This window comes from Panulirus ornatus, chromosome 34 (genome assembly GCF_036320965.1).
Source record: "Panulirus ornatus isolate Po-2019 chromosome 34, ASM3632096v1, whole genome shotgun sequence".
Classification (NCBI taxonomy): Eukaryota; Metazoa; Arthropoda; class Malacostraca; order Decapoda; family Palinuridae; genus Panulirus; species Panulirus ornatus.
Window position 1 is genome coordinate 19,910,413 of NC_092257.1, and position 17,192 is coordinate 19,927,604.

Below are 17,192 nucleotides of genomic sequence, written 5' to 3' on the forward strand. Positions count from 1 at the left end.
TATATATATATATATATATATTGGAAAATATCACATAAGCGCGTGACTAGTATCTTTTTGTTAGACTTTAGGAAAATAAATATAGTATATGAAGAGGACAAGAATCAAATGCCTTGTTTAATCATCTTACGAATTAGGATCATTGTATTGACTTGATTTATGTCATCTCAGTTATTAACTCTGATTCTTGTACCACGAGAAATATCACTGAATCTTCTATTATCAAATACACAAAGAATTGTAACACTGATATCAATGAAGGTCTGTACAAATTGGATAGCTTAATTGTTGATGAATTTTGTAAACAGTTCCCTTTCTTGTACACATAATAAATTTATGATACGCTTGTTGCCAGATTTGAACGCACCCGACCTCCATTCGGGTAGTCACTTGTTTACCAAATGGCTTACTAGCTACGTCTCTTCGTTGTATATCAAATGACTGTTATATTTCTCTCTTGTGTCTCCCCTGATGATGTGATCATTACACGAAAGTGCATTTAGGGATTTATGTTTCATTTCCCCGTGGATTAGTAATATCATATATATATATATATATATATATATATATATATATATATATATATATATATATATATATATATATATATCAGAGCATATTATGTTCATATGTAAATCAATCTAAGGAAATTCAACTTTGTGCCCCCGAGAGTCGAATCCAGGCCCAAGCAACCCATGCCCAAAGACTGTGGGCCAAGTAGGATGGGACATCTACCTACTTAGCCCACAATATGTGGCCGTAGGGTCCCATAGCTACTGTCACAACTTAGAAATAACAATTCGTACCTCATCAGTGGTCCAGGGGAACGCTGTCTACCTACTAATGCCGGTGACCTGAGTTCGAACCTCGGGCATACAGAGGTAACTTCTATTGATAACTTCAGTCTCAAGTTTCGCATCCCTTCCATTACCTCTATAGACGCAAACCTAAGCATATGGACTTATTATTTTCTTTGCTCTTTAATCCCACATAGAATGGAACTGGAACAGAGGTGTGCAAGCCAAGGGTGGTAACCAGTGTCTTGGTAGACCAAGAGACAGTATGACTCAAGGGAGTGAGACGTGAAGTGTCGAGAACGTTCCTCCTCATCTTTAGCGTGTGCCATGCACGAGGCCCGAGGCAGAAAAGAGCCTTTTGTGCTCAGGATCCCAGCTCCGAGACCTCTCTGTCTGGTGGAAGACACGTCCTTGGTGTGTGGGTCATCACCCTGGCCCAGACGGAGCAACGCTCCCTCCCCTGAACGTGGCTCTACGTCACTACCACATCAACTTCCCAGTCATTTTTTTCCGCGTCTCGACATTTGCCCAAACCTCCCATCTTTCTCCTCCTGACGTGAGTGACGCCCCTCATCGTCATCCTGACGGAGCAGAACACGTCGTTTTAGCTTTCCCGCCCGCGCAGCGAAACACACCTCCTCCTTCCCTCCCTCCCTGCCTACTTTCTCCCGACAACTGCATCGTCTTTGCCAGTCTCTGGACGATCTCTCTGAGACACACACTCACTGACCTCTATACTTCTTCACACCTCGTCCAATCTCACATTTCTGGCACCTTCTCTCTCTCTCTCTCTCTCTCTCTCTCTCTCTCTCCTATACCTTCTCTGTCACCCTTTAGAGCGTAGCGTAGCGTCAGCCCTGCTGTGACTGCATCATAAGGGGTGGGGCTGCGTTTGCCTACAACCTTCTACGGGTAAAATTATGCACCGAAAGCATAATTACTTATGTTACAGTCGACAACAGCACCTGACCCTCAGCTGTCCCTGTCTAGCCACCTGCAGCTGCCGACAGCTAACCCCTTTTTAAGCTATGCCCACAGTCTACCTCAAGTCCCCAGCTGTCCCATCAGACTAAATGCAGTCCCGAGCTGTCCCATCAGCCTACCTGTGGTCCCTAGCTATCCCATCAGACTAAATGCAGTCCTGAGCTGTCCCATCAGCCTACCTGTGGTCCCCAACTGTCCCATCGGCCTACCTGTGGTCCCCAGCTGTCCCATCAGCCTACCTGTGGTCCCCAACTGTCCCACCAGCCTACCTGTGGTCCCTAGATGTCCCATCAGCCTTCCTGTGGTCCCCAGCTGTCCTATCAGCCTACCTGTGGTCGCCAGCTGTCCCATCAGCCTACCTGTGGTCCCCAGCTGTCCCATCAGCCTACCTGTGGTCGCCAGCTGTCCCATCAGCCTACCTGTGGTCCCAAACTGTCCCATCAGCCTACCTGTGGTCGCCAACTGTCCCATTAGCCTACCTGTAGTCCCCAGCTGTCCCATCAGCCTACCTGTGGTCGCCAGCTGTCCCGCCAGCACCCGTTGCAGTCGCCACCACCTGACCCTCAACTGTCTAGTCAGCCCCTGCCCCAGACTCCCTCCCTAGCCCTCCACGCCCCAGAGCATTCCACCCCAAGCCAGCACCACTCTCTCTCTCTCTCTCTCTCTCTCTCTCTCTCTCTCTCTCTCTCTCTCTCTCTCTCCTGGTAATCCTGCCGCTGACCACTCCACTCTTGGCCCCAGGGGGAGAGAAAGAAAGAATGAATGAAAGAAAGAAAGAAAGAGAAAGAAAGAAAAGAAAGAAAGAGACAGCGAAGCTGTAAGCTATCTAAAAAAAATGCGATTATTAAGGAACGCTATCAGTCATGTTGCCATACTGCCTTTGGAAATGTACAAAAGACTTGCGAAATTTTACTGAAAAAAAAGAAAGTACTGTTTCAACTCGTATCCTAAGAGGATTCTATACCGCTTCAATTCTTTCATTATAATCCTGAGCTGTTTCTATACACATTCGATCCTTTCAATAAATTCCAAAGATAGCTCTATAATGACACGATCCTCTCCTTATATTCCTAATTCTATACTGATGTGACCATTCGATTGCATTTCTTATTCTTTCTTTTTCAAAAGAAGGAACAGAGAAGGGGGCCAGGTGAGGATATTCCCTCAAAGGCCCAGTCCTCTGTTCTTAACGCTACCTCGCTAACGCGGGAAATGGCGAACAGTATGAAAAAAAATAATATATATATATATATATATATATATATATATATATATATATATATATATATATATATATATATATATATATATATATATGACTAGGAAAGGCATGTCTGTGGCAAACTTCCAGCATGTCACCATGTCCCACACACACACACACACACACACACACACACACACACATACACACACACACACACACACACACACACACACACACACACACACACACACATACACACACACACACACACACACACACAGACACACCTGTTGCCAAACCGGGTGGTGACCGGGGCTCGAATCCTCGGCGGCCAAAGTGAAGTTATTACGGACTTCTGCGGTGTGGCGGTTAGCGTTGCTGACCTTCACGCATGCACGGGCCGCACAGGTTCGAATCCTGGTCGCGACAGCCGGTCCATAGTCCACCCAGCTGTTTACCTCCCCATAGAGGTTGGTCGATGAAATGGGATAAGGTGGGTGTGTGTATAGGTTAGAAAACAACAGGCAGAAGTTGCATGAACAATTGCTGGGATGTGGCCAAATTGATGGCACAAAACTCTATCCTTCCGGTACACTTCCAAGCTAATGGAATTGTGGAAATGACTCGAACCACACGTCTTGAACCACATGTCTCGAACCACAAATCTCGAACCACAAGTCTCGAACCACAAGTCTATCCTGAGTATGAATGTACTGTGATGGGAAGGGTGGGTTGGTTAGGAGGTGGCGGGCTTTTGGGGGAAATTGTCTGTATGCAGTTTTTCGTCTTAGCTGATCCAGAGTACGAGGCTTTTCAGTCCAAAATATACCTCTCTTTTGGGGGGAGCAGTTTAAAACCCTTCAGATCCATAAAGTCCCTTAAAAAAGACCTCATTAAGACAGAATAGTAAATACGTCGGGGTGTATTGAACAAGGAAAGTACTTGCCTATCAAGTTTCAAGCCAGTCGGCCCCCCAAAAAAATTAATGAAACGGGCAAAATTTTGGTCCTTAATTAAGGAAGATGAGAGAAATAGTACAAAAAGCAATTAGTCTTCCTGAGAGAGAGAGAGAGAGAGAGAGAGAGAGAGAGAGAGAGAGAGAGAGAGAGAGAGAGAGAGAGAGAATACAAGACTGTGAACAATTGTACTATGAAATGTTAGATGTCACAGCGAACGTGAGGTAGAATTGTTCAATGCCGTAGATAAGTGAGAGGTACTATGTTAGATATAGCAAGTGAGAGGTACAATGTTAGATGTAGCGAGTGAAAATTACACTGTTAGACGAAATAGCGAGTGGGAGGTACAATGTTAGATGATGTAGCGAGTGAAAATTACACTGTTAGACGAAATAGCGAGTGGGAGGTACAATGTTAGATGTAACGCGTGAGAGTTACACCCTCAGGTAACGCAGCAACCATGAGGTGTTCAGCGTTACATAACGCTTACACCGCTGGGTGAGGGGCAGTGAGTACGATCATGCGAGACAATGTAGCGAATGACAGTCCACGCTACGTTACACGAGAGGAGGAGGAGGAGGAGGAGGGAAGACATACGACATCCCGGAGATCTTCCTCGCTCGGAAGACTGACCAAGGTGTGGCCTGGAATGTGAATGTAGTCAGGAGAGGAACTCGGTGACATGCAGTGTCGAACCTTCTGATCGTGTCACAGCTACTGGAGTCTCAGCATGATTATATCTTTTATCTATTTTAACCCGTAGCTTATCAGTTTATCAAAAAGAGAGACAATACTGGATCAACCTGTGGTTTATGAAACAAGATTGGGTCAATCATCAGTGCCGAGAGAGAAGGGGGGAGAGAGAGAGAGAGAGAGAGAGAGAGAGAGAGAGAGAGAGAGAGAGAGAGAGAGAGAGAGAGAGAGAGAGAGATGGAGGGAGAGAGAGAGAGAGAGAGCCTCTCTCAACTGCTGGTGTTGGAAGCCCCCCCAGCCATCTTGATTCTGGCAGAGCCTCAGAAGTGGTGATACACGACAGTCCCCAGCGTCCTGCCCTCCCCCCAGCCAGCCCGCCCGCCGCTTCGCGTCTCTCTATCTGTATTATTTCCAGCTTCAGTCAGGCGTCGACCCTCCTCCACCCTCCGCGCCAAACCCGCCCTTGGCTCGACCTGACGCAGGGGTGGTGTTCCTGGCCGCTAGGGGAGGCCAGAGCGCAGTAGTGACGAATTTTAAGAATCAAGTCGCATGCCAACATTATCATAAGTGTTTTCACGGTCACGCAAGACTATACGAGCCTTTAAAAAGAACTGGAGCCGTGAGCGATCTCCATGACAAAAGCACTTCGAGGAAGCACCACGGGGAAGGCGATTTAGTTATTGTACTGTGTAGTAATTGAGGTGGCCGAGCCGCTCCAACGAGAGAGAGAGAGAGAGAGAGAGAGAGAGAGAGAGAGAGAGAGAGAGAGAGAGAGAGAGAGAGAGAGAGAGGTAAGGTGAGGCGAGATGGCCCCAGGGTTGGGTTGATAATTCCGTGTTGACGCATCTCGCTTCACGGGAAACGATGATGGTCATGCTTCACGCGTATGGTGCGTACGTGCGTGCGTGGGTAGGTAGGTAGGTAGGTAGGTAGGTGTGTGTGTGTGTGTGTATGGACGTGTCGGAGGGTGTCACACGCACTCGAATTGTTGCTGACCCATGTACGTGTGTGTGTGTGTGTGTGTGTGTGTGTGTGTGTGTACCTAACCCTGGTAACTACTGGGTAGTACTGAAGCACATGTGTGCCCCCGACGGCCGCGTCTTCTACTGGGCGCATCAGGACGAGAAAAATTCTATCATTAACCTGTCATGTCTTCTAGGGGAACAGGGGGAGGCCACAAGCGACAGCGGGAGCTTGCCTAAGACACTGGGGAGGAGGAGGTGGTGAAGGTGTAGGAAAACTGAGGGAATTTTCTCATTCCTTTGGCAATAAAAGGAAGGAGGTAATTATCGCTGTTTGCCGCATGTATTAGGAACAGCTGAACATCCGTGGGGTTCGGGGAGTCCGGTCCCTCGGTGGCACAAGGTCAAGGTGGCTGAGAAAGAGTCAACAGTCGGAGCCTTGAGTGCATTCCATCCTCAGCCACACTCACCGGTGTGTGCTGTAGCCGCTGCTACACACACACACACACGTCTTTAGCCTTCCCAGGACATGAACCCGTAGCTTTTCGTAGCAGCTTTGAAATAATTGAAAGCGGACGTGTGTCGTTTCTACAGCGATCGTGTGTCGTTTCTACAGCGATCGTGTGTCGTTTCTACAGCGATCGTGTGTCGTTTCTACAGCGATCGTGTGTCGTTTCTACAGCGATCGTGTGTCGTTTCTACAGCCGTGTCACGTCTAACGTGATGACGCCAACTCTACCGTAATGATGTAGAAATGAGGAAGAGGTAAGGAGCAAGAGGAGGATGGAAGGCGTAAATGAAGACGAAGGAGCGAGCACAACAAAGTGTCTCAAAAAAGAATACTGGAAGGCTTCTTCCATAGAGCACTTGTGTTGCCTATATAGTCCAACACACTCAGTAGGAGTGGACGAAGAATGGACGAACGTATCGGTTGAAAATAAACAAAAACATGTACGCCATTCAGTTATCTAAATCTAGGAAACATCTACATGAAATATGTAGTCTGTTGCGTTTGACCTGACCTACAAAGGTCAGGTCAAAGGCATCCTGATTAAACCAGGTTGCGACTCCGGCGCCAGATGTAGCGCGTCTACGTAGACCCCTCACAAAAACCAAGGAGAAACGCCTTTTTTTTATACATTTTTTTTTTCCCTGGCAGAGACTCCAGTCAAGGACTAGAGGGAGGAGGAGGAGGGGGAAGGGGGGCTTCCCCGAGGTCTGCCAGGCCCGGAATGAGAAAATGGAAGTCAAACATAAGAGGATAATAAGAGAGAAATCAAGGTAAGTCAGAGAGAGGGAGGAGGAGGAGGCCAAAGTAGACTAGAGATGAGAGAGAGAGAGAGAGAGAGAGAGAGAGAGAGAGAGAGAGAGAGAGAGAGAGAGAGAGAGAGAGAGAGAGAGAGAGAGAGAGAGAGAGAGAGAGAGAGAGAGACTTCCTTTGGTACATCGATCATGACATCCAGTCTCTCCGCCTATAGAGAGGACAAACCATATCACGACAAGACTGTAATATGGAACGGCTGTAGACCCACGCAGACACAACCACACCCCCCACTGGCTTCCTCCTCACGTTTATAATTCTTTTGAGAATTATAAACGTTGAAACCACCAGGGAGCGAGGGAAACATCCTGCAATAACTCACCCACCTCCCGGGAACGCCTTTCTTAAGCCTCAACATCTGATCCAAACCCATAGAAATGCGATGCCCACCCCAAACGGCAACACTATACAAGTTTTAGCCACGAGTCTGCTGGACTTGGACGCTGTAAGTCCTCTGTGTCTGCGTCTGGCTGAGGACTGCGTCTGTGTCTGGTTGAGGACTACGTCTGTGTCTGGCTGAGGACTGCGTCTGTGTCTGGTTGAGGACTACGTCTGTGCATAGCTGAGGACTGCGTCTGTGCATAGCTGAGGACTGCGTCTGTGTCTGGCTGAGGAGTACGTCTGTGCATAGCTGAGGACTGCGTCTGTGTCTGGTTGAGGACTGCGTCTGTGCATAGCTGAGGACTGCGTCTGTGTCTAATTGAGGACTGTGAGTGTACTGGTTGACTACCGTGTGGGTATACTGATTGGGTACTGTCTGTTTGTGTATAGTGACTGAGTAACGTGTGTACGTATGCTGGTTGAGCACTCTATGTGGGTGTAATGGTTGTGTGTACCGCTTGAATACTGTGTGTGCGTACTCGTTGAGAACTGTATGTGTGTACTGGATGACTACTGTGTGTACTGGTTGAGTACTGTGTGTGTGTGTGTGTGTGTGTGTGTGTGTGTGTGTGTGTGTGTGTGTGTGTGTGTGTGTGTGTGTGTACTGGTTGAAATGTGTACTGATTAGGTATTGTGTGTTTACTAGTTGAGAACTGTGTGTGTGTACTGGTTGAGAAATAAGCACTGGATGAGTACTGTGTGTGTACTGGTTGAGCACTAGGTTCATACTAGTGAGTAATGTGACTGTACTGGTTGAGTACTGTGTGGTACTGGATGAGTATTGTGTGTGTACTGGATGAGTACTGTGTCTGTATTGGATGAGTACTGTGTGTGTACTGAAGGAATACTGTGTGTAATGGATGAGTACTGTCTATATTCGATGAGTACTGTGTGTGTACTGGATGAGTACTGTGTCTGTATTAGAGAAGTACTGTGTGTGTACTGGATGAATACTGTGTGTACTGGATGAGTACTGTGTGTGTACTGGATGAGTACTTTGTATTCGATGAGTACTGTGTGTGTACTGGATAAGTACTGTGTCTGTATCGGAAGAGTACTGTGTTTGTATTGGTAGAGTGCTGTGTGTGTGCTGGATGAGTACTGTGTGTGTACTGGATGAGTACTGTATGTGTACTGGATGAGTACTGTATGTGTACTGGATGAGTACTGTGTCTGTATTGGATGAGTACTGTGTGTGTACTGGATGAGTACTGTGTGTACTGGATGAGTACTGTGTCTGTATTCGATGAGTACTGTGTGTGTACTGTATGAGTACTGGATGAGTACTGTAAGTGTACTGGATGAGTGTTGTGTGTGCACTGGATGAGTACTGTGTCTGTATTGGATGAGTACTGTGTGTGTACTGGATGAGTACTGTGTGTGTACTGGATGAGTACTGTGGCTGTATTGGAGGAGTACTGTGTGTGTACTGGATGAGTGGTGTGTGTGTACTGCATGAGTACTGTGTCTGTATTGGAGGAGTACTGTGTGTGTACTGGATGAGTACTTTGTATGTATTCGATGAGTACTGTGTGTGTACTGTATGAGTACTGTGTGTTTACTGGATGAGTACTGTGTCTGTATTGGGGGAGTACTGTGTGTGTACTGGTAGAGTACTGTTAGCGTACTGGATGAGTACTGAGTGAACTGGTTGAGTACTGGGTAAGTGTGTACTGGTTAAGGGGTAAGTTAAAAGGATTTTACATCCTTAATGTCCATCCGTCTTAAGGTATATTTTTTGGTATGTCTAACATATGTAATTAACCTTTACGTTCCTGATGGCTCCTATCTTTGCCGAGTTATCATCTCAATTTCATATATATATATATATATATATATATATATATATATATATATATATATATATATATATATATATACAGTGGGTGTTACCGGGCTCCTCCTGGAAGAGGTTACGTTGCGAGATGTGTTGAAATGGTTGGAACATATGGAGAGAATGAGTGAGGAAAGTTTGATAAAGAGGATATATACATTACAGAAGTGGAGGAGACATGGGGAACGGGGAGATCAAAAACTGGAGATGGAAGGATGAAGTGAAACAAAATTTTGAGTGTCCGGGGCCTGAACAAGCAGGAGTGTGAAAGGCGTGCACGAGATAGGGTGATATAAGACAATGTGGTATACAGGAGGCGACGTGCTACATCAATGGACCGAACCAGGGCACATGAAGCAGTCGGGTGACACTACAAGGTGTGGGGTGCCTGGTTGTTGTGGGTAAGGGGGCTGTGGTTCCCCCTGCAATACACATGACGGCTGGAGCATATACTTGAGCGGATGAGGCCTTTTCTTCGTCTGTTCCTGACGCTATAATCACTTGACAAGGCCGTACTCGAAATGACACAGCCTCCCAAAGGTAACTTTTTAACTTTAGCAGGAGTAGTCCGGTAACATTATACATACATAACACGACGCACGTATCTGCTCGCAAGCCGTCATTATTGATGTACCGAACAAGAGCCTATCGTCCACACCCAAGCGCCATTGTATACACTGACCAAAGGCTTCATATGCACTGAATCAACCCACTGACAGCACGTCACCCCCCATATACCACATGGACCATATCCATTCATTCCCGTCCACGTCTCTAGCCCTCGTAAGGGGTCAGGACCCTGTGACCCAAATCCTCCTCCTCTCCATATTTCCATCTCCATCTCGGTCTTCCCCTTCTTGCTCCCTCAACTTCGGACACGTACATCCTTTTAATCAGTCTTTCATCACTCATCCTCTCCATATGTCCATACATCAAAGCATGCTAGTCATCTCTCTCAGTCAGCCTGCGTTTAGTACCACATTTCACTCTTACACTGCTATTTCTTAAGCGATCAAAGTGCCATACAACTAATACCATACTTGGGTATTTCATTCCCAACACGTCTACCCTTTCCCCTTAGCAAAGATCCACCCTCAACAGAAACCATTCACCCTTGCCCAGCATGCTCTCGTGGATGAAGACTTTTCGGTGCCAGAGTTCACCTTACCTTCATCCCGCGCGAAGCGCAGCCTGTAAGCTACGCAAGCCTCATAGAAAGGGACATGGGGTTGCATATTAAACAAATTTATATATATATATATATATATATATATATATATATATATATATATATATATATATATATATATATATATATATATATATATATTTCTTGTTGAAAATGGTCTCAAGTAAGAGAAGCATCACCTCAGTTCTGCAGGACTGTCCTCAGCTCCCAGTGTCTCAAGCACACGCCAAAAAAAAGGGACAAGGAGACTCTCTCTCTCTCTCTCTCTCTCTCTCTCTCTCTCTCTCTCTCTCCTCCCCCCCACACACACACACACACACCACACACCACCATCCTCTGCCAAGACCTCACGAGAAGCTGTCTAAACATTCATCTAATTATTTTTTATGAACTGTATTCCGGCCATTCCCATGACCCACAACATGGCAGAGTAAAGGCGCGGTGGGGGGGATCATGTCTTTCTTCCCCCTTCAGCTAACATACACTGCCCTTCACCCGTCCCCTTTTCAGCATCCCACCCATGTGTCATGTGAGGAGGACCCGCCTCCCAAGTCCTGCACACACACACACACACACACAGTGCCTGCTGGTGGTCACGCCGCTTTTCCCTTTAAATCCCGTGGCGCCTGGCGTTCCCTTACATCTCACCGAGAAAACGCTTATCTTACCAACGCCAGACATTCATTCGCCAGCTTTTTGCCAACGCTGCCATTGTTTCCGTGGTACAAACCATAAGACACGCCTTCTGTAAGATAACGTACCGCCGCCACAGTGGTCAGCAGCGTTAGCTAATCTTCCATATATGTTATGGCCTCGTTTTCTTCTTGCATATTTGTTCCTGTTTAAGCTATTTTCTAATACGTTTCGTTTTCTTTTTTTCTTCTTCTTCCTCCTCCCTATTCTCTTCAATGGAGATGGCACTATATTATCTTACGTTATATGAACGTGTCTGGTGATTGTTATGCAAGGAGTCTTTGTAGCCTGCCTGCAAGACGCAGTTTTTATTTCCTCCAGCTATACATGCATGTTGCAGCACACATCTCAAATGACTGGAACGATTTTTACTTTTTTATCCATACAGACACTTTTTTTTCACGCAGGGTGATGCAGAAAGCACAGTGGCTGGGTGAGGAGGACTTTAGAGGCTACTGTGAACCAAGGAAAGACAGGATGGCAGATGGTGGGGAGCAGAGGAGGGTACTAGACAGGAGAGGGAGGTAATGAGTGATCCCAGACGGAGTTAGTGGAGTGAGGGGTATCAGGGCTGGGGGCGGAGTGTCAAGAGTGTGGCTGGAAGGAGGGATGAATGTTGGGTGATGCTAGAAGCAGGGTGCTGAGTGGTGATGGTGTCACAAGGGATACTGTGAGGTGGGTGAAGGTGCCAGAGGAAGGTGGTGAGTGGTGGATGGCGGTGCCAGGAGGGTATACTGAAGGGCGGGTGGTGTCAGGAAGGAGTTCTGTGAGGTGGGTTGTGCTAGGGAGGGGTAGTGAGTGATGGGTGGTGATAGGAAAGTGTTTCGAGTGATGGCTAGTGCTAGGATGGGGTGCTAAACGATGGGTTGTGCTGGGAAGGGGAAGTGGGTGGTGGGTTGTGCATTACTGGGCGGTAGAGGGAAAGGGAGTACGTCTGATGGCACCAGGAAGGACAGAATGATGGTGTTGGAGGCAGAGTCATGAGTCGTGCGAGGATGGGAGGTAAGGGTAAGGCAGTGAATGGGCGGGTAGGTCCAAGAAGAGGCGAGGATATTAATCCTTAGGGAGGAAGTAGAACGGGATAATGGGTAATGCCAGGAAGAGGATAGGGTGATGGATGGCGCCGGCAGGGAACACTGTCTGATGGATGGGGCGAAGGAGACAGGGTGGTGGGAGGTGCTGGGGCGCGCGGGAGGGGTAAGGTTGTAGGGATGGAAAGATGACTTGAGGCAGGGGTGTAGTGGTTGAGGGGTCGACGGGAGGAAGATCTTTCATGAAAGGAGACGTAGCTGTGGTTGGTGGTGGTGGCTGGGATTACCGCAGTGAGAGGGAGGAGCACCTGGAAGGAGAGACTGGAGTGGCATAGACGCCCATGGAAAAGCTGAGGATGCTGATGAGTCCCGCCAAGATGAGGGAACCAGGGAGGCGAGAGAAGCGGTGTGGCCAGACGCTGTGGACTTCTTAACTGTCAACCCGACTGCTTAAGTGATGAAGCGATACGCCTTCCAGTTTTCCAGCGGGTCAGTGAGGCAGCACTGACGTGCCCCGCTGGACGGTCATCGCCAGAGGACTGGAGGACCGCCTGGTATGTACGACCACTCAGCTGGACCGAGCACGGAGACCTACACACACCTGGTGAACATGTTATGTTGATTCCCACCTCACGTGTCAGGCTGTGAGATGAGTCATTGTCCAACAAAGAGGACCAGGTGTTGCCAAATACCATAGACCAGGTGTTACCAGGTACTCACGGCCAGGTTTCACCAGGCACCCAGGACCAAGTGTTACCAGGTACCGAGGTCGAGGTGTTACCTAGTACCTAGACCGAGGTGTTACCTGGTAACTAGAACGAGGTGTTACTAAGTACCTAAGACGAGGTGTTACCAGGTACCTAGGACTAAGTGTTACCAGGTATCCTGGACTAGGTGTTACTAGATACCCAGAACCAGGTGTTACCTGATACCTAAGACTAGGTGTTACCTGGTACCTAGGACAGTGTTACCTGATACCTAGGACGAGGTGTTACGAAGTACACAGGACGAGGTGCTACATGGTACCCAGGACCAGGTGTTACAAGGTACCCAGATCCAGGTGTTACTAGGTACCCAGGACCAGGTGTTACCAGGTACACAGGACCAAGTGGTACTAGGTAACCAAAACCAGGTGTTACCAGGTATCTAGAACCAGGTCTTACCAGGTACCCAGGACCAGGTGTTACCAGGTACCCAAATGTGTCTAAATATGTACATCTTCTAGTACACCCAGGTTGATCTCTCACCAATGTATACATTATACACATCATACACATTACGTATAAGACTAAATGAATAGAAAATGAACGAAGAGCAACAATTAAGTATGAGCACATGAAATATGATACAAATGTCAACACCCGTTGTAACACTCCAGTGCACCATGCCCCGTTGTAACACTCCTGTGCACCATGCCCCGTTGTAACACTCCAGTGCACCATGCCCGTTGTAACACTCCAGTGCACCATGCCCCGTTGTAACACTCCAGTGCACCATGCCCCGTTGTAACACTCCTGTGCACCATGCCCCGTTGTAACACTCCTGTGCACCATGCCCCGTTGTAACACTCCAGTGCACCATGCCCCGTTGTAACACTCCAGTGCACCATGCCCCGTTGTAACACTCCTGTGCACCATGCCCCGTTGTAACTCTCCAATGCACTATCACCGTTGTAACACTTCTATGCACCACAACTGTTTTAACACTCATGTGCACCATACCCGTTGTAACACTCTTGCGCACCATACCCGTTGTAACACTCTTGTGCACCATACCCGTTGTAACACTCTTGTGCACCATACCCGTTGTAACACTCTTGTGCACCATACCCGTTTTAACACTCCTGTGCACTATATAACTATTGTAACACTTATGTCTCTACTCAGGTACCGAGCACACCTGCCCCGTACCATACACTCCAGTACCTACAACACTCACGTCATGCTGCCCCGTACCATACACTCCAGTACCTACAACACTCACGTCATGCTGCCCCGTACCGTACACTCCAGTACCTACAACATACATCATGCTGCCCCGTACCGTACACTCCAGTACCTATAACAGTCACGTCATGCTGCCCCGTATCATACACTCCAGTACCTACAACACTCACGTCATGCTGCCCCGTACCTTACACTCCAGTACCTACAACACTCACGTCATGCTGCCCCGTACCATATACTCAAGTACCTACAACACTCACGTCATGCTGCCCCGTACCATATACTCAAGTACCTACAACACTCACGTCATGCTGCCCCGTACCGTACACTCCAGTACCTACAACACTCACATCATGCTGCCCCGTACCGTACACTCCAGTACTTACAACACTCACATCATGCTGCCCCGTACCTTACACTCCAGTACCTACAACACTCACGTTATGCTGCCCCGTACCATATACTCAAGTACCTACAACACTCACGCTACGCTGCCCCGTACCTTACACCTGACCGCCTCCGGGCCGCAAACACAACACCTTACCACGTGCCGTCCCTCCCCCTTCTGCCCTCCCCCCAACCCCACCTCTCCCCACAGGGTCCCTCGTGCGCCTTTCATCTACCACGTGCCAACCCCAGTCACAAGCTCTCCCTCTGGCCTAGACCTTATTACGTGCACCCTCCTTTGCTCCACACCTCGACATGTCCTCACCCCGAGCCTCACACTCGCTCATGTGTTCACCCCTTGCCTCACACCACCCTCACACACTGCTGCCGGTACATAGTATCGTCCTCCGAACTCATCACTTATGAACTTCTGTCCGACACAGACTCTCTAGATTCCACACCTTCACACACACACACACACACACACGGTGGGACGATGGTATCCCCGCATACCATGTTCCTGGAAGCTGGCAGGCAGTTGGCAGCTGTTCATGCCAGGGATCCCATTGCTTCCAGCCCGTACCTTACCAATGCCCACGAGAATCAACACTCGACCTCCCTCCCTCGCTCGTCGTAGTACCCTCTTTCCTCCCTGAAAACCGCCATTTGCAGAGTATCCCTCAAGCGCTTGAAATCTCAAAGCTTTCACGTAGCCTTCACGGGCTCCTACATACCCCACCACTTATCAAAGTCCCTTGCGTCTAGAAAAGCCCTACAACACATTACTTTCATTTTCTATACTCTGACACGCGCCTTAGGAAAGAAAAAAAAAAACCCTCCTCTCACTCGTGGTTACTCACAGCTCCCTCCTCCCTCCTCCACTTACCGGAGAACCTCCATCATTCACTGTCCTCAACGCACACTGCAGCCTACCTATCTATCGCAGTTCCCTGCACACGCGCGCCGAGACCCCATCCCCGGCTGCCTTTAATGCTCCTAGTTATTCCAATCAGCCTGGATTCTCCCTCATGGTCTTCGTACGTTAGATATTCCATGAGACCAGCCATTTATGGTCGCCCGGCGCCGAATGCGTCCTGGAACCCACCACTGGAAGTCCCCGTGTCCCATATGCGCCCTGGAAACCCATCACTTGCTGCCCCTGTACTCTACACACGTCCTGGAGCCCACCATCTGCAGTCTCCTTCCTCTCCACGCTCTCTAATGCCCACCAACGTACAGTCTAAGGACTGTGTACATATCCTGGAATCCACCAATTACAGTTCTTATATTCCCAACTTTCTCTATAACCCACCACTTGCAGTTGCCCCACTCTGCTCGCATCGTGGAACCCACCACTTGTGGTCTCCGTACCCTGCTTGCGTTCTGGAACCCACCACTTGTAGTCTCCGTACTCTGTATGTGCCCTCAAACCCACTCCTTGAAGTCTCCCGTATCTTGTATGCTTTCTGGAACCCACCACTTCCAGTTCCCCTGGTCTGCTCGCTCCCCTACAACCCAACACTTGCTACCCTCTTATTCCGTTTCTGTAGTGAAAATCCACCACTTGTAGTCTTCGTACTCTGCACGCGCCCTGGCACCCACCACTCGCAGTCCTCATACTCTGGTACGCTCCCTAGAACCCACTCATTGTAGTCTCCATACTCAGCACGTGCCTGGGACCCACCACTTGTAGTCTCCGTATTCTGCACGCGTCCTGGAACCCAACACAGTCCCCGTTCGCTGCACGCGCTCTCCTACCTACACTAAATTCCAGCCTGAAACACCACATGTGCCCTGGAGCCTTCCACCTTCTCTTCCTGCATCCCGAACGTGCCCTGGAACCTATTGCACCTGCGGCCTGCACACACACACACACACACACACACACACAAACACACACACGTTTGAACCCGGTGCCCCACGGGGCCCCGTACGATGCACGTGCCCTGTGCTCCGTTACTTGGTCCTGCACTCGTGAGAGGTTGCAGGCGACCTGCATGGGAGCATGTGTTACCTCCGTACCCCCGGCACTGGCACTCACTCACCTGGCTCGGCGAAGCTGATGATCTCCGACGTCTTAGCGTAATAGTCATCTTCGACAAGTTCTTCGTCAGATGTTTGTAGCTGCGCCTGTTGTTTCTCCAGGAGTTCCCGGTCCTCCTCTGAACGGTAGAGAGTTTGTAGGAGAACTTCCCGCGGAATACTCGACGTCACATTGGGCTTCGCTCTAAGGCCCAGTTTGCTCAGAATCTGCTGTTTGATGCCCTCAATACGGAGAGTCTCTAAGGACCATGCATCGGGCACTGAGCGCTGGTGGACACAGTTGGGGCAGTGACGGGCCTCGGACGGTGCCTCTGGGCGGGCCCGTGTGGGCCGGGCCAGCACGGCTAGCAGCGCCGCCGCCACCACCCACAGCCTCCTGGCGGTGCTACTCATCAGTCCCGAGCGCCGCGTCCATAGCAGGCCAGCGTGTGAGCAGGACGGGGGCTGCGGCCTCACTGAGCTAGCTAGACGCTCGCCAGACAGCCGCCACCAGCACAGCCGCCGACGGGATGCCAGAGGCCGTCGGACATTTCCCCACCACCAAGCAACCACCACCACCAGCAGCAGCAGCAGCAGCAGCAACCCACCAGAGATGCAGCAGACCCGCACGACAGGGTGCTGTTGCGGGTGGGCCTCATAACTTAGCGGTCTCAGGCGGGTAAGATGCCAACTGCATTGCCTCCCACACGGATCGCGCATACCTGCAATAGATGCCCCTAAGGCCAAGACACAAACAGGAGGACGGACCTCAGGAACAACCCTGGAACACGA

At 49.1% G+C, this 17,192-nt stretch overlaps 1 protein-coding gene across 1 annotated transcript in view; it reads right to left on the reverse strand.

The window, feature by feature from the left end:
* LOC139759976 (inhibin beta B chain-like) overlaps positions 1 to 16,891 on the reverse strand; it is a 234,929-nt gene extending 218,038 nt beyond the window's left edge. The window contains exon 1 of the mRNA XM_071682696.1: positions 16,424 to 16,891. Within this exon, the coding sequence (XP_071538797.1) occupies positions 16,424 to 16,814 (391 nt within the window). The 5' untranslated portion in view covers positions 16,815 to 16,891. The remainder of the gene's footprint in view (positions 1 to 16,423) is intronic.
* Positions 16,892 to 17,192: the final 301 nt, after the last annotated feature.